Source organism: Carassius gibelio, chromosome A23 (assembly GCF_023724105.1).
Source record: "Carassius gibelio isolate Cgi1373 ecotype wild population from Czech Republic chromosome A23, carGib1.2-hapl.c, whole genome shotgun sequence".
Classification (NCBI taxonomy): domain Eukaryota; kingdom Metazoa; phylum Chordata; class Actinopteri; order Cypriniformes; family Cyprinidae; genus Carassius; species Carassius gibelio.
This window is the reverse complement of record NC_068393.1, coordinates 7,001,490-7,020,067: the sequence shown is the minus strand read 5'-3', so window position 1 is coordinate 7,020,067 and position 18,578 is coordinate 7,001,490. Positions and strand designations below refer to the sequence as shown.

The 18,578-nt window shown below is 36.3% G+C and overlaps 1 protein-coding gene across 1 annotated transcript; it reads right to left on the bottom strand.

Annotated features, from left to right (window-relative positions):
• Positions 1-237: 237 nt before the first annotated feature.
• On the bottom strand, positions 238-17,860 carry LOC127944204 (plakophilin-1-like). Its single transcript, XM_052540048.1, has 13 exons — positions 17,465-17,860; positions 15,205-15,320; positions 10,595-10,788; positions 10,363-10,516; positions 9,994-10,201; positions 9,600-9,768; positions 8,176-8,293; positions 7,266-7,427; positions 7,024-7,191; positions 6,791-6,944; positions 5,361-5,547; positions 5,091-5,175; positions 238-3,043 (listed from the first exon to the last, which is right to left on the bottom strand). The coding sequence occupies exons 1-13, from the start codon at positions 17,637-17,639 to the stop codon at positions 2,963-2,965; spliced, it is 1,971 nt and encodes a 656-aa protein (XP_052396008.1). The 5' UTR covers positions 17,640-17,860; the 3' UTR covers positions 238-2,962.
• Positions 17,861-18,578: the final 718 nt, after the last annotated feature.

The window sequence follows — 18,578 nt, the reverse complement described above, 5'->3', positions numbered from 1 at the left end:
TGCACTGTATGTATCGCTTACACATGTAAAAAACTGACAACTTAATTATAAAAGTCATTACATTTATGTCTAACTTCATAGACATATAATAGTCAAAAGCAATACACCATAAAAGCATTTCTTGTAGATTTTTTTTTTTTTTAAATCTTTTATTTTAGAAATACATTTTAATGCAAGATTAAAATGTACATTTTGGTCATGCACTGTAGATGCAAAATGTAATTTTACACAGCCACATTTAATATTTTTATACAAAAATATGATTTATTATGATTTTCTTTTTGTTTATCAATCTCTATTTGTCTGTATAAAATTAGACACTTCCCCACAAGCAGAGATGCAACACAATCCAGCCAAAGTAACATCAAATAAAAATAGAACTCGCATAGTACAGTATCACACATTAAGGCAATAGTATACAGAAAAGGTTTGGCTTACAAAAAGGGATGTCAATCAAAATATTAGATTAGATAATTAATTTCGCATTTACTGCTCTAAGCAGCCTCTTGGCCAACACACACACACACACACACACACACACAAAGCTTTACACTGCAAAGATGGTAGACAAGTCACATCTAAAGCAGCACATGAGAACTTCAAAGTTTAAGGTGATTCTGATTCTATAAGAGGTGAGACTGGGTTTAATACAGGGTTTAATCCACATAAGTTGAAGGAGGCAAAAGATCCAGAGCTGCGAGTGTAACCGAAAGTTCATTAAGTTCCAATGCAGCCGGCGTTCCACTGATCAGTCTCTCTTGATTTCATTTAGATGTTTATGCATCAAATCGCATGTTTTCAACATTTTTTCGCACAGATCTTATTACAATGTAAACATTGATTCATTGGAATTTTGTTAAAAAAAATAAAAAACAAAACATGATTTCAACATTTTTTCAACATTAATACAACCACTGACATTATTCTATCCCCATTTCAACATTGAAGGTCTGTTACATACTAGCTGTGAAGTATTTTAAACATTTGTGCCTGTTCTCATTCCTAAATCTACCGCAGAAAAACTTAAAGGGACATTCAGGAAAAAAAAGAAAAAAAAGTAGTGCACTTATATATTTAAGCTTTTAATAACTGCTACAAAAAAGCACATTTAGAAACCAACAACTATCCAGGAACCAAAATCCAAAAGCTTTAGCCAACGTGTATTACGATCCCCAATGTGCCTAGTATGTTGAATATACAGCACAGCAGCAGAAGAAGAAGGGGGGGATTGTTACTCCGCAGGACTTGTAGTGCAAGTTTGTCAAGCCTAAGTGTAAAAACGCTTTCCCATGATAAATGTGCATATCTGTGTATTAGGCACTAAACAGGCCTGAACTAGAAGTACAGAGAGCCATATCATCCAGAAATCCCCCCAAAAACAGGATTTTAATCATAAAAACAGGTGTCTGATTACTCAATTTCTCCACCTGTGGATGTCAAGCGCCATACAAATATAATAGTTAAAAAAAAAAAAAAAACATCTGTGTGACTTGTGTGCTAAATTCCAGATCGGTCCCATTCATGAAAGAATCAATCTCTGCGTGTAAACCACTTCACTGAAAAGATCTGAGAGGATATGTAGTGAATCACAATTTCTGGTGTTTTGTTTACACAGATCACCTGGTATATATCATCACGCAAACACTTATGATTTTTGTGGGCTTTTTCGTCATTTTTGCCCACATGGCAGTGAGAATATAACAGTCCTTAAGCAACAATTTTTTTTGCAAAAAATACAAAAATTTAACTTGGCAGGAATTGTTTTCCATATGTCCTGCATATAACCATAATGTCCTGCAATGTACAGTGGGGATCAAAATTAGAGAACAACCTACAATTTCCTAAATTTCAGGGTCACTGCTTAGTCCTATTTTTTAAGCATATTTAGCTGCATTACAAATTAGTTGTATTCTGAAGCACAGTATAAAAAAAAAAAAGTTTATTTGAAAAAGAAATCTGATCAATATTAGAGAAAACGTACAGATACCTCCAAGTTATTGGTGCTAATCTAGTAGCGGTTGCCAATTTCCTTAATTAACAAACCCTATTTAACTTCATTCATTCAATCATTCATGTTCCCCAAAAAGGCTGGTCATCCATGAAAGACAAATGCATGAGAGGAAAGTATAATGCAAAGGCTCTAAATAGGGAATCGGTTCAACACTGCAGCTGGAATTGCTCAGCAAAAACTGGAAGCAGAGTGGACAAAAAGACCAGCGCAGTTTGAGTAACTATAGAAGTCCTGCGGCCGCAGATGTGCGGAGGTCATTCAAAGCAGGGACCTCTACAATTCCTACTAATTTCTGATCTTCTTTCGTGCTACAGTGATTACTGTATTTGATCATTGCTTTCAGCTAAATAAAGTTTTTTGTTGTTGAAATGCCTTGGTTATTTTATCAAACTGTGGAAACCCCACAGCTAATATTCCTTTAAATTTTGAGCGATGAGGATAAACAATATTTCAGAAAAAAAGCAAGTATTTAAAAAAAGAAAAATTGAAAGTCGTGACATTTGCCAAGTATGGCAACCCATACTCGTAATTGGTGCTCTGCCTTTAACCCATCCAAGTGCACACACAGTGAGAGGTGAACACACACCCGGAGCAGCTATAGATCTAGCGGCGGGGGGTTCAGTACCTTGATCAAGGGCACTTCAGTCATTGGGATTGAGGGTGGAAGAGAGCCCTGTTCATTCACTCCCTCCAACCCCCAACTCCTGCCAGCACCGAGACTCAAACCTACGACCTTCTGGTTACAGGTCCAACTTTCTAACCATTAGGCCACAGCTGCCCCTTATAGATGGTTCTCTAATTTTGATCTCCACTGCACGAAAACAGGGCAGTATTCTGAAACTCTTCCTGCAGAACTGAAAAAAAAAAATTATTATATTAAGTAGAAGTATGAAAGGTTTCAGAATCAGGCCAATAAAATAAAAACTAAATGTCTTTCGGCTTGTACATCTCTCAGCGTGCTTTCATGTCTGTTGCTTCCTCGTATGCTACAGCAGTAACAGGATTTATAAACGTGTCCTTGCTCATCCTTTGCTGCAAAAGAATAAAAAAGGACAAAACTATAAAAGGAGCATCATTGTCTTGTCAAAATCACACACATCACAATCACAATTAACAGTGTGAAAGCTCTCAGAGCCAAATGCATGAGGTGGTTCTCCACTGAATCACTGCTTCATCATCACGTGTTCATGCATGCATGTCTGTTTGAGCTCCTGAGCTTCAGCATGTGCTGAATGTTTCACTTCTGATTGACTGAGGTGCAGGAACGGAACCATCAGACACATTTAATATTCACAACAACTACATCAATTGTTTGTAACAGTCCTGCTGCCAATAGGTTAAAAAGATTCTACATACATTATAATATATACATACATATACACACACATACACATACACAGCCTACTGTATGTTTGATCAATTTAGCCTTCTTTAATCACGACTTGCCTAAAATAACATCTATAGATATAAAACAGTTCAAGAATTTAACAATGTTTAAACATTAAACCTAGATAAATGTGTGCTTTATCCAATAATTTGTGTGGAGATGCTCCGCAGGATATGGAGGCGATCATTTGCATTTTTGTTCAGTAGCTATGCCGTAATTTTTGCTCATAAAAGGTAAGAGTAATCATTCAGAAGGGTCTTCTTTTGTTAGTGTGCACCCACAATATCAAAAAAGTTGTGCTTTTATAAAATAAAGAAAACAAATGATGTGCGTTCTGCAGTCTAGTCATAAACAGGAGTACAAAAATTAACCAAAACTCACAAACATGATAAATATATCTATAGAAAAAAACAACAACAACTGTTTATTATAATCATAATCCGTAAAAATGCACTTCACTCTAAAGTCGTGACTAATGTGATGACAATGAGTCAGGATCGGCAACTTGATCCTTGCGATACAGACTCAGAAAACACTAGTTTATTAGTAAATAATTCAAATAGTCTACCTCCTTACTATTTCCCCCTGACACAGTTATGGTAATTACTTTTGCCGTTGCTTTGCGGCAAACTTAAGACTATTGCATGCATTTGAACGCAGACCTGTTCAGCTGCTGACAGCACACACCATACTGCTGCTGGCGGGACAATAAAAAAAATGGCTTGACGCCTGTCCAAAAGGGCGTAAAAAAGTCGGACTGAAATGCAGAGCTGTAAAATGAATTATTCAAAATGCATAATTTATCTTACAATCTTTAAAGTAATGGAAAAATATGTTCAAATTAGGGCTGACAAAAAAGTCAGGAATCAAGGAGATATGTTAATCTAAATATCCAGCATCAGGTCAATTATATATATACAAATATAGAAGTTTTATTCTAATATACTGCATGTTTTTTTGAGCATGTGGTATACTGTATGCTCGTATCTTCCAATAGACGAGTGTGTGTTTGTGTGTGTGTGTGTGTGTGTGTGTGTGTGTGTGTGTGTGTGTGAGGGTGTGGGTGTCGGAGGGTCACATTGGGAGGAGTGTGTTGTGTGAAAGCTGTTTGCTCCGCCCAGAAAGAGCTCATAACTCGTCTCCCTGGATTCCTCTCTTATTCCGTTGAACCTCTTCCAAGATTGGGTGGAGTACATGTCAGGGCCTGGACGTGTGTTTGTGTGTGTGTGTGTGTGCGTGTGTGTGGGCGGGTGGGTGGGTGGTGAAGACTATTCACGCAACCAAGTGAGAGTCTTGTCTGATGTGTAAACTTCCATACAGACAGAAAGATGGATCACAGCCTAGGGAATTTTTTTTCTTTTATATTTTTTTCTGCTTTGAGGTAAAAGCTCCAAATGTGTGTGTACACACACACACATACACCTTACCACACCCTTCTTTCTTAGAACCAGATTTTGCGTCCTTTTTCTTTGCCCTCCCATCTTATTTCCTTCCAAAATTGAGGAGATATTAAAAAAATATATACCTTCACTCCTCGTCTAGCATCATTAGCATCTTGTGATGAACCACTTTGAACAAGCATTTCTTAAGTATGTCGTTTTGGTAACACTTTAGAATAAGGAAGACATATTCACTGTTGACTATAAGGTCTGATTTCTCTCCAGAGTATAGATCGAGTCAGGACAGTCTTACCTTTTTCAGCACACTCTGAATGTCTTTTTGTCCCCACATACTCCAGAGTAGAAATCCAGCAGCTTTTCTGCCTGTCTCGAATGACCTGCAGAAAAACAAGTGATTATCTGCTAATACACATCAAATTCTTACAGAGTTACTCTCATACATGGGTGACTATCACGAAACTTGTCATTGAACTAGAGTCGGCTGTAGGTTTCCTGCCCTCGAACTCCAAACAGCTGCTTGCTAATGTTTGCGAATGCCGCATTTTCCTTTGGAAATACTTACATATTTGAGCTGAGCGTGCTCAGAGATTCGATGAGTTTGGGGTTGATCAGCTTCTTGCTAGTTTCGGGCTCTGCCAGCATGAGCACTTGCATCACACGGCACATTGTAGCGATGGTGCTGTCAGACTTCCCCATGTTTGGCGTCACATTCAAGAGAACAGAACCGAGTGTGGGAATAATTTCCTTGGCTGTGGTTGACAAGAACATCAGGGACATCTGGATCAATGTGTACAGTAATATTTAATTGCTTCTTTTGTTTTCTGCATTTGTAAGTCACTTTGGATAAAGGCGTCTTCTAAATGATTACCGTATTTTCCGGACTATAAGTCCCACTTTTTTTCATAGTTTGGCTGGTCCTGCGACTTATAGTCAGGTGCGACTTATTTATCAACATTAATTTGACATGAACCGAGAGAAATGAACCAAGAGAAATGAACCAAGAGAAAACATAACCATCTCCAGCCACGAGAGGGCGCTCTATGCCGCTCAGTTCTCCTGTAGTCTACACTGAAGACATAGAGCGCCCTCTCGTGGCTGGAGACGGTAATGTTTTCTCTTGGGTCTAAAAAATGCGACTTAACGTCCAGTGCGACTTATAGTCCAAAAAATACGGTACATGTAAATGTTATATTTCATTCTGTACGTTTCTTTGTTGACTTGCATGCTTGATGCTTTGGCTTTTTTTTTTTTTTTTGGTTGCTCTTCCACTGGAAACACAAGTTACTGGCCTTTTTTAAATTAATTTCTTGTACTTCTCACTATTTCTGTACTTTTTGTATACATACTAGAATACATTTTAACATAGCAATAATTTAATAAATAATAAAATGAATAAAATCACACTTACAGAAAGTATACTGGCCTGATATTAATTACAGGTGTATATTTGTTGTATATAAATAATGTAAAAAAAAATCAAATAAATATTTAACATGCAAATGAAAAAAAAAAAGGCAATAACAAACTTGATGTATTTTTGGGGCAATTGAAATGTGAATATATATATATATGTAAAAAACCACTAACATGACATGTTTTGGGTAAGTTGCTTTGATATTAACTATAATCACATGCCTGCAGTCCATATATGTTAATGTTAACATTTATACAGGTCATATCAGCTGGCCTAAAAAGTAAACACAGTTTTAGTAAAGTTACATTCAGAAATGGATTTTATTATTTTTACTACCTCTGGGGTATCATTTGACACTCTGCTAGTGTCCACTCACACAAAAACAGACCTGCTATTGAGAGAAGGAGAAGCAAAAGCACCCTCAGCAAGCAGATGTGCAGGAGACTCATTAGAGCACACTACATTTTCTTGTTTGGTCCTGCGCTTGTGCAGATGTTGCTAAACAGGCACACGCAAACTGAAGCACAGAGCTGACATCACTCTTTCATAGTTCATCTTTAGTAGTAAAAGACTCTTACCCATAGTTCCCCGCAGAAATGGCACCCGGGACATGTTGCCCACTAAAGACATGGCGGTCTTCTGTAGGCCTGGGTTTTCTGATTTCAGCAGGGGCGAGATGACACACAGGCCTTGCATCTTCTCGATGATGGTTTGACTCATCAGAGTGGACAGCTGCGCAGAGGTCAAAACACAAGTTGAAGAACTCCCCCTTGAGTTCAGCTGCATGTGTATTTCCAGTAAGTGTACATACGGGGCCCTTGGAAGCGGTCAGGTTCTGCAGGGCTCCACAGCACGCCTCCAGCGTGGCCTCCTTCTGACTGATTCCCAGCAGAGACAGATACAGCTGAAGGGACTTCCGGTTGTACAACCAATTCACTCCTTCAGGAGTTTCCCTCTCCATGGCTGGGAAGACAATGTCCTGATAACAAAAAGGTCTGTAAATGTACTGAAGATGGCTTTTAAACCCTCAGTAGTTTGGACAGCAGCTCGTACCTTTAGGGTCTTGGAGCTCTTGGAGCTCTTGGTGCTGAAGATGCTCTTCTTGCTATTGTTATTGTTCTCCTTCGGTTCTTCGAGTGATTTGAAGTGATCGGAAGCCTCTGTCTCCAGCTGGTAGCTCAAGTTATGAAGTATGCAGACACAGTTTTCCACCGACTGCTCCCACATCACCAAAACACACAGAACCAGGACACAGAAGTCACTTTCAGCTCTTTGCACTACATTTTTGTCAATATACTGAAGCATTCTTGTAGACATAAAAAAAAATGTATTTAATAACATGTTAAATAAAGATGAAATCAAAATACATTGAAGCTCTATTAAAATATATACCACATGGTCAAACGTTTGTGGACCCCCTTCTTTTCAAAAACGAGTTTAGTTCCTTCTTAATGCGATAGCATAGAAGATCACTTGATATGTGCATTTACCGTATTTTTCGGATTATAAGTCGCACCTAAGTATAAGTCGCATCAGTCCAAAAATACATCATGAGGAAAAAAACATATGTAAGTCGCACTGGAATATAAGTCGCATTTATTTAGAACCAAGAGAAAACATTACCTTCTCCAGCCGCGAGAGGGCGCTCTATGTCAGTGTAGACTACAGGAGAACTGAGCAGCATAGAGCGCCCTCTCGTGGCTAGAGACGGTAATGTTTTCTATTGGTTTATTTCTCTCGGTTCATGACAAATTAATTTTGATAAATAAGTCACAACTGACTATAAGTCGCAGGACCAGCCAAACTATGAAAAAAAGTGCGACTTATAGTCCGGAAAATACGGTCATAATTTCAGAATAAATCAGTTTTAGAGAACTCTGGGGCGTCTGTTTCGATGTCCATGTGTTTTTCCATGTGGTGTAAGAGCATGGAGATCATGCAGTATAAATGAAAGCATGATAACCTTTTCATCTTGCTCGCCTATATCCATCTGAGTCTGAACGTAAGTCACGAGAGAGTCGATAAGTTGCGGGCATTTCCTCATTGATATTCTCTCCTCCTCGTTAGCACTGCTGAGGTTTCTGCGAGAGCACAACCAAAACTTAACATTAAACCCAACAATGCTTCTGTAAAAGCAGCACAATGATTAGACGCGTGCCAGTCTGTGGTGTAACAGTCTGCCAACCCAAGTACGTCAACATCTTGTGATATGCCGCCGATAACAAACAACTTCCAACACTGGAATGAAAACATGCATGAAACAACTTGACAGCTCCGAGAAATCTGCTGCTATGAGCACAGATGAATTACCAGGCATCACTCAGGTGCTTTAAATGTTTTCAACCCATTGCCCGAGTGAGGGAGAGTGAGTTACTGTAAAGATGACATCTTTTGATAAACAGTGTGAGTATGACTATTGGGCTTGAATACTGGTGCATATTTCACTTTTTCTTGCTAAAAACAACCCACTGAGCCTGAAAACAGCACTACCGACATAATAAGCCACCATATAAGAAAGTGAAAGCAAAATTGTAGCACAGCGCGAGCCGAGCCACGGATGTGTGGTTTCACTCTAGGTAAGTTAAAGAGACAGAGAACTGAGCTGTGCGTCATCGACGGTTTTAGATCCAGTCAATGTTCTCCACTGGAGCGGTGACGAGATGCTGAAAAAGATGCAAGTGCATGTACAGGCTTTTATTCAAGACCCTACTCTTAGCTGCTTTGGAGCTCTTTAAAGGGTTCAGATGCTTTCTGAATTACTTGCTTCTTTACTAGGAGCATTTCTTTGATTGTAAGGGGAAACGCCCACATTTCAAAGAATTTTCTTCGAATTTTGTCAGTAGGAACAATTGTTTGTTTAGTACCATGACAATATTCATGAAAATACAGGCCCAGATTTTTATCAAGGTACTAAGCAAACATTAAGGTGTATACATGGTTATGAATTAGACAAAGTAAGAGTTATTTACTCATCTCATTTGAAACCGCATGTTATTTTTCAGTGGAATGATATAAGCTACAGTATTAATTGCTACTTTTACGGTGCTTTTCTTATATATACATATCTATATATATAATAATTAATTATAATTCTATATAAATAATAATAATTAAAATATGTAATTGCTAATTTTATTGCGAGTTTTCTGAAAGGAATTTTTACAAATAATGTAAAAAAGTTTTTTTGTGTGTGTGTGCGCATTACATAAAATAAAATAAAAAATCTGTTTGGAATGACAAAACAAAGGAGTGCCTAAATTAATGACAGACATTCCATTTTAGAATGAACTGTGACTAAGTGAAAGCAGCAAGTAAATCAATTATTGCATTTTGTTTAAAACCATAATTGTATTCATGTCACTGTGTTCTTGTTTCTCTGTAACACACCTCAAACAGCCGGTGGTGTTGTAGAACACCTCGGGGTCAATGTGTTTGTGAGCTTTGCTGTCACCCCAATTGTTGTACGGCACCACAATGGTTTCTGTAAGCAGCGGCAGGGCCTTCTCGATCAGCTCGGCCTTCAGTCGATCAGCCGAGGACAGATTCCACAACAGACCTGAAAACCAAAGGGTCACACTGCATACTTCATACCGTATTTTTTTCTTTTAAACAGCTTTTGATAAACACATAACTATTTAACACCATCCCAATTCCAGTCACTTTCTTTTATTTGAACTATCAAGGACACCATTGACATACAGTGTGATGAGATCATATGACAACAGATGACACACAACACATTAAGCACAGGAAAGAGTCGAATGGGAGCTGCACGTCTTACCAGTGAGTTGTTTATGCGTTTCTGTATCATTGGTGTTTCTGAGCAAGGTCAGAATGGTCTCTATTCCTTCACAACGGTCCACTTCAGCCTTGTTATTGTCGTCTTTAAAAACCAAGTTGCGTAGTGCACCGGCAGCGGTCTGTTGCAGCTGGGAATTGTCGATTTTCAGCAACTGAACGAGAGCAGGTATCCCTTCCAAACGCCAAACCTTTCAACGATGCAAAACAAGACGGATAGATAGATAGATAGATATATAAATGGATGGACAGACAGATAGAGAGAAGACATTTTATCAGAACAGTCAATAAATTGACCCAACATGCATCAATAGGCAGGTTTAATTCTGACTGAAATCTTTAGTTTGCAGACCTCTTGTTTGATGTGGTCTTCGTTGAAGCTGTGGTGCTGTATGTATGAAGCTCCACACAGCTGATAGCTGATGTCTGAGTGTGACAGATACTCCACTGCCTCCTGCAGAGTGATGTTAGGTATAGATCCCTCGGCTCCAAATGCACCGAACGCACTGAACAATACTATTATTAGCACGTAATATACAATAAGTAAACTAAATTGAGACCCAGCCCAGATGGAGCGCACTCACCCCAGTGCTTCTGATTGGCTGTTGGTCGCGGTGACTTTCCTCACTGTCTGTGATTGGCTGCGGGAAGGTTTGATACTTGTCTGTGATTGAACCAGCTGTTTATTCCCCAGGAGTTTCATGGATTGGCCAGTTGCTCGGTTATATCGCACGGTAGTAGTCCTTACCGCGTTGGGCACAGACAAGCTGCGAACAGTCTAGCCAAGTAAAAAGCAATGAAAGCCATTAATGGATTATACAGTAATATTTAGGGGGCAAGCACCGACGATGGGATGGCACCTATTGAATCCATTGGCATTCTTCTTTTTCTTCCTCTCTGGAACTCTATGACCGGAGGCTATCTGCACAGTTCGGAGTCAAAAACTGGTCTTTTTTAGATTCGGTGCGGCATATCGAGTCGAACCATATGCATTGGCGTATCGTAATGAAACTTGGTATGTGAGACAGTAGGGGTGGACAATCTGTTGATTTTATAGCATGAACGATCTCGAAGACATCTACGATCTACTTTTCAAGTGAACTGCGATTAATCAAATTTTAGCTTCAGTTTCGATTTATGTCGCAAACGGTTCCAAACATATCAAGCGGTAAGCTTTCGCCTCTCCTAAACTTAACGTCTGAATCAGTACAATCATGCAATGTGAAATGCATTTGTTTTAAAATGCAGTCTACTGTGGACATGCTTTATTTTAAAAACAGTTATTAAAAAAACTAGTTTGCGTTGTGCCGCAACAAATTTGAGACCTGATGCCAAACTACGTCTGAGGCTGTATCTCTGCAAAGCTTTGACTTTTTGTGTGCCATTGTCAACTCACACAGAACACACCCCATCGATTTCATAACAGCGCCACCTATTGGTCAAACGTAATAAGCCATTCAATCAGATTACTAGTGGTTGTATTTATGATTTTTCGGCCATTTTAACTAGAATCATTTATTTATTTATTTATCAGAGAATAATTATGATTTTCCTCTTGGTTTCTAATTTTTTTTTTATTTTATATAGAATTGTGAAGCTTGTTATGGAAGCATATTTCTGCCACATAATAAAAATATAAAAAGTTCATTTTAAAATCTGACTTTTGCCTCAGAAATTGCGACTTTGTATCACAATTGTGAGTCAAAAACTTTTTTTCTCAGAATTGAGACCTCATATCTCACAGTTCAGACATTTTCCCTCAGAATTGCTTTATTTCTTTATATTTAGCAATTGTGAATTATTAATCATGAGATGTAAAAATGTGCAGGTAAAAGTTGTAATGACCTTTTATACATTTGTTTTCCATGGAAGAAAAAAAAAAAAAAAAAAGTTTGGTTATGCATTTCCTATCTTATCACTTTGGGTGTAGTTTGCTCCATGTAAAATCATTCATTGGTAAACGATTTTACCAATTCTCTAGAATAACATCTACAATGTAGTATGGGCGTACTATCAAAACAGTTTGACAGTTGCATTATTACAAACTCTAGATGCATTATCTATTCTATTTGCAGTGCTGTTAACTGCAGTGCGTCTTTTTCCCCTTTTGATGTACAAACTGAGTGCCAATCAAAATTATGTTCTTCAGTAATGGTAATGATAGATAGTGAACAATAAGTGAATAACTGTGTCTTGCACAGTGGTGCAGTAACTCCTTCACTCTGATCCAGTGGGGCACAGAGCTCTTGGGATTCAGTTACAAAAATGATCAAGATGCAGAAAAAGAAAGAAAATCTGAGGCACAGGAAAGGACTTGCATAAAGTGTAACTGAGTACATTGCTAGAAGGCAATCAGTTAGTTTAAAAATAGTCTTGGTTTAAGAATATGAACACACAGGGAACAAAATGAACCAAACTGTTCCAACAGCTTTCTTGTTTTAAAAAAACAGTTTCAAATCATCATACAGAAGAAGAGTTTCCTTTCACTATCCCATCAAACTCTCCCAATAAGAGAGAGAGAGAGAAGAGAGATTTTCATAATTCATCTTTCTATATTATATTTTTGTTTATTAATGCTTGTCAACAATATCACGCATAATTTAAAATGCACATAATATTTAAAAAAAGGCTTATATTTCACATGCCAGCAAAAATTATATTTTACATTTTAGTGTATATCCAAACACGCAAAAATGTATGAGGTGTACCCGTTTTTTTAGCATCACCTAGATATTATTACAGGGGTTAAAGCAAAAAACAAAAAAAAAAACAAAAAAAAAAAAATCGACATTTTCCTGTCACACACTCAGTTTAAGAGCAATTTTGTCTTCCTGTAATTAGAAACTCTTGTCCTCCTAATTTTAAAAGTTTAGGAGTACCTTCTAACCAATAATAAAAAAATTCTTTGTCTTTGTCTTGATAATATGAGGTGACATTTGGGCATTTTCTTTTTACCTTTGTAAGGTATGCATTTTTCTAATTTTATTAATTGTAAGCAGCGTTTCCCAGGATTTTTTTCCAGCTGCGATATTTGAGATATTTTGTGCCAGTTTATCATGAAGTGATTATTTAGTTCTCTTTGACTCGCTGGATGGAAACGGTGCTTTATTTTTAAATGTTTTAGGCGATGTCCAATTTTGCGAAAAACTTACATTTGCATCTTTGGATGGAAACATAGCCATTATCCCATTTGCAAACTCCCTTAATAACTATTAAAAGCTGTCACTCTCCTTATCGCGATCTGTGGACACACAGAAAATGAAAGTGTGCGAGTGATTTCTCAAAAGACTCAAAAGCACATGCAAATGATAAGTTTCGTCATCTGTCATCGCGTTATAAAATCTGAACCAGTGGGAATGAGTAGAATCGTTATTAATAGCCGCAATCCTTTCACGAAATCCAGCTTCTGCTCTGTGTTCTCTGTGAGACGCTGCAGCCGTGGCGAGGATGATTTTTGGTGTGCCAGCAGAACAACAACAGCATGCTACATGTTTATTTTCACTTCATTATTTCCAATTGACAGAAATCCGTCGTAGATTTACTGTAATTAACAGAAAATCACAGAAAACATTAATCCCTGCAGTTAAATTAGCTTTTACTCTTATATTTTAAAGTTCGGTAATTTTCTTTTGTCATTTTGATTTGTTTTTTTTATAAATGTCAATATAATTTATTCATTTTTTATTTTAGTCTTAGTTATTTTAGCACATCAAGCCTTGGCAGCTAGCTGAAATAAACAAACTTGTTTTTTATATGGTTTCATTTCTATGTAAACTAAAATAACTATTGATATGAGAATATGAATGGCTTACATCATTTTTTATTTATTTTTTAACATTGACAGAGCCCCTGAACTCTTTTCACCCTGCCATCTCTGTTTGATTGAAGAAATCTTAAATCAGTGATTTACTGATCATGCACACAATCTATTATATCAATGTCATATTGTGGTGTGCTGCATTTCCTGGCATCTGGCCTTTAACACACCTCTCTTCTAATGAAATACTTATCTGTAAATCATTAACTTTAGCCTTCAAATTATGTGAGTTAATGCTGTATGTTAATTTACAATATCACTAAGCAGCAATAACCTGGGACTGTGAGACTCTGCTTTATATGAATACTACACAGAACATGCAAACACATTTTCTAAGTCAAAGACAGTTCAAAGTTAATAAGTATTGACACATTCATCATAAATGCGCAAAACAGTAATTACACTGTGATGCTTTGAAACACCGAACCTTCTTTTACTTTCATGTTTCAAATTTTTACATTTAATCTGACACCATTCTTGACGTGCTTACTTAGAAAAAAAAAAAAAACTAAAGCCAGTCTGATCAAAGTTAAACTACAATAATCTTATAATAAATGACCGTGTAGCATATTGTATAGTATCTTACATTAATAAATATATTATATATTTATTTTTAGAAGCTGTTGTTCAATAAAGTGTAATAAAACCTCCTAATTTCTTGGGCAACGTCAACGGAACAAATGCCAAACACAGAGCGACAGAGCTCATTCTTAGGTTTTACTCTGTAATGTTTTTGCATAAACAAAATACTCGTGGTTTAAGAATATCCACACAGGAAACAAAAATGTTGTTTCCAAAAATGGATGTTTTACTTTTGAATTTGTCTGTAATTCTTCAGACGCTCTTCTGATTTTCTCATACACATGATAATTCACAACATTATAATGAGAACAGTGTAGGTGACTAAATTAAATGATAAATATATAGCCTATATATTTAGTCGTTAAGGGTACATGTGACCTGGACATGTATAGTACCTGATTTTGTCAGATTCACTCAATGACCGCAACAAATTTGGCTTGAAAATGGAGATGGAAAATCGGGAATAATGAAACTTAAGTCTAATGTTAATAAACTTGCTTGTAATCCATTCATTAAAGAAAAACACATTATTTGAGTACATTTCTATTGCTTCCCTAAAGATTTTTAACGCACTCCTAAATTCTTTTGTTGTAAACAACACTACTAAAATGATTAATTGCAATTTAGTAATACTGTATACTTGTAAAATGGAGTCAATTTATGTTCATTTCTTTACCGAATATCAAAATGTTTCTATAAGTTATGTGGAGAATTGGCAATCAGCGATCGATCAGTGTTGTGAAGCAGTACAGTGCAGAGATCATGCTGCGGAGCACAAAGTGTGTGAGACTTTACCATTCTGCTGCGGCTTGACGTCATGGTGGAGCCGTTAAATTTGAAGAGTGAGCCGTTCATATTTGGAGGTGAGAACTGGAACTTAGGCTCACTGTATTCTGTCACCGATTCCGGAGCTACAGAAGATGAAATAAAGTTACAAATTACAATAATTCACTAGTGTCTACACTACTGTAGCTTATTAAACATGATTCCTTTAGTAAATGTCTAACACGTATAGTCAAGTACACCAGTTTGGCTTTGTTTGTTTGTAGAGCAGTATATATAAATATGCCTATAATAATAATAATAATAATAATAATAATAATAATAATAATAATAATAATAATAATAATAATAATAATAATAATACAAAATATTATTATTACTATAATTATCATTATTATTACTAAATAAAAAAAAAATAAATAAAAAAAAATCAAGCATTTAAGAAAACAAATCTAGAATCATATAAAATTGTATCTTACAGTGCCAACTGTAAATGTTAAATTAATATATTAATGTCAAATGCTTTCCTAATTTAATTAATTTTTAATTTGTAAAACCCCACACATTTATTTTAATAAACTCAATTTAAAACACTAGACATTTATTATAATAACCGTATGAAGCCATATCATGGTTTTGGTTTTATTTCGATAAGTTATGCAGCACTTTCCAAATGTCTCATTTGCTGTATATGCAACATAACTTTAATTTTCAAAAAATGACAAATAATTATTAATAAATAAATATTTTATATGTACTCTGGAAGCAGAGTGACACTCTTAAACTCATAATCTACTTCAAACTACAAAAATAACTTTCTATTTCTTGTACAAGTATGCATGCAGTTTAGACTACGTTCATCGAGAAACTGCATATTTTCTTAAAAGATTATTTTGTTACATCGAATAACTATTTAAGTCAATGCACAAAAACATATATATAGCAATTAAAATGCACACTTTCAAAAAAAAAAAAATATCTTTGGGATATTACATGCAACTAAATTAAATGCAAATCAGCAACTTCTGAACTAGACTGCACGTCGCTTCTAAACACTGGCTGGATCCCAATATTCTGTCTGTGTCTCAAAGCCTATAGACAGTGGCCTACCAAGACAGCATTTTGGGCAGCATAAGCTCATAAAATGACGTGGAGCTACAGTATATTCCTGGCTAATAGTTTTACAGTAGCATTGTACAAGTTTTCATATTTCAAAGACAATACAAGTATGATGAATAGAATATTAAGTATTATGCAGTTACATGTAAAGATACTTAAATGGGTCTAAAAGCTTTCTAAGGTTCAGCTAATAGCAAATTAATAAAATTTAAACTGAAACACATTTGTATTAAATTGTTCAATAAATAACATGTAATCAAGTGTTTGAAAACATTACATTCAGTTCACATTTAAGCACATTCTTTTAAAGTACATAATTTCCGTCCTAATTCCTCTTTAAGCGTACTCTCATATACATATGTACTTACAATACTATTATTTTGTGATCCACGTTTTTTTAATCAATAATTATGTTCTTTTGAAAATTCTATATTGTTGACCTTTGTGTATTTGTTGTTGAATGTTTACAAATCATACTAAAAGTTTACTAGAGATAATAAATAAATAGTGTTGCATGCCCAAAGAGATAAATAATTAACAAGGCTAAATAAATGATAACTAAATATTTCCCAATTGTTTATTAAAAACTAATATTATCATTTCTACACTACTATAGACATTTGCTACATTCAAGTTCCTGTATGATTATAATTGCTTCCAGCCAAATACCACTAAACTATATCCCACAGTGATGATTAAATTATTATTTTTTTACAGTAATTAGTTATGAAACGGTGACCAGGAATTTATTGACCTCACTGGAAATATTCTTAATTGTAAAATTAAATGTTTCACTGCAACATACTGTAATGTATTTAGGATGCAGCATTTTGGGACAAAACGTATGTCAGCCCCCAAAACATGCAGTCTATGCTTCTTGTTCACGAGACACGCCACTGTGAAAAACTCTTAGGTTTGAGATATCGATTACAAAAAAATAAAAAATAAAAATAAAATAAAAATGCACCCTTGCCATGAAGACCTGCTTGAACTTGCTAATGAGAAATGTTTCAGATTCAAGTTAACTTCTAAAGAATGCATCCGTGCTAGTGAAGGTTTTTGTTGTTGTTGTTGTTTTTAAGCTGTGATATTTATACCACGCTGTCTTAATAGCATTATAACTCGCAGGTGTGCGTATGAACAGCGCACTTACATGTTGGCGACGGAATGGAGTCTTTCTTGACCATCTTCGACTTTCTCTTAATGGACTTCACCTGCTCCAGCACGCGCTGCTGCCCCGTCCGCTGTGATTTGTCGGACGGCAGCACCAGAGAGGTGTCATCCGTCGAGACGGTGGCCAGAGTCGAGCGGATCGGATCGACAGTCATCGCTGCTCTCAGAGGTTCTGCCAAACCTGACAGGCTGTGTCCCGTGCGTCTGCTGCTGCTGCAGTGAAAACTTTTGCGCTTCAGTTCAGTGGGAACCACACCTAAGACCACGCCCACTCGATGTGTCGCGCTGCGGACCAATCACAGGCCCACATTCACATTTGAACACATCTGTCAATTACTAGGTGTTTATGTCTCCTAGCTACCCGGTTTAATAGCGCAATAGTATCTATCTATCTATCTATCTATCTATCTATCTATCTATCTATCTATCTATCTATCTATCTATCTGTCTATCTGTCTGTCTGTCTGTCTGTCTGTCTGTCTGTCTGTCTGTCTGTCTGTCTGTCTGTCTAAATGTCTATCTGTCTGTCTGTCTCTCTATCTATCTATCTATCTATCTATCTATCTATCTATCTATCTATCTATCTATCTATCTATCTATCTATCTGTCTGTCTGTCTGTCTGTCTGTCTGTCTGTCCGTCCGTCCGTCCATCCATCCATCCATCCATCCATCCATCTATCTATCTATCTATCTATCGGTCTATCTGTCTATCCGTCTGTCTGTCTGTCTGTCTGTCTGTCTATCTATCTATCTATCTATCTATCTATCTATCTATCTATCTATCTATCTATCTATCTATCTATCTATCTATATGTCTGTCTGTCTGTCTGTCTGTCTATCTATCTATCTATCTATCTATCTATCTATATGTCTGTCTGTCTGTCTGTCTGTCTATCTATCTATCTATCTATCTATCTATCTATCTATCTATCTATCTATCTATCTATCTATCTATCTATCTATCTATCTATATGTCTGTCTGTCTGTCTGTCTATCTATCTATCTATCTATCTGTCTATCTGTCTGTCTGTCTGTCTGTCTGTCTATCTGTCTATATGTCTGTCTGTCTATCTATCTATCTATCTATCTATCT

What these genes read in the sequence shown, in the direction of transcription:
- LOC127944204 (XM_052540048.1), bottom strand. Translation starts at nt 17,639, where the DNA reads ATGACTGTCGATCCGATCCGCTCGACTCTGGCCACCGTCTCGACGGAT. An exon ending in ATTTCTGCGGGGAACTATGG is followed by an intron (nt 5,548 to 6,790) that starts GTAAGAGTCTTT and finishes TGTCAACCACAG; the next exon opens with CCAAGGAAATTATTCCCACA. An exon ending in TTCAGAGTGTGCTGAAAAAG is followed by an intron (nt 3,044 to 5,090) that starts GTAAGACTGTCC and finishes ATTCTTTTGCAG; the next exon opens with CAAAGGATGAGCAAGGACAC.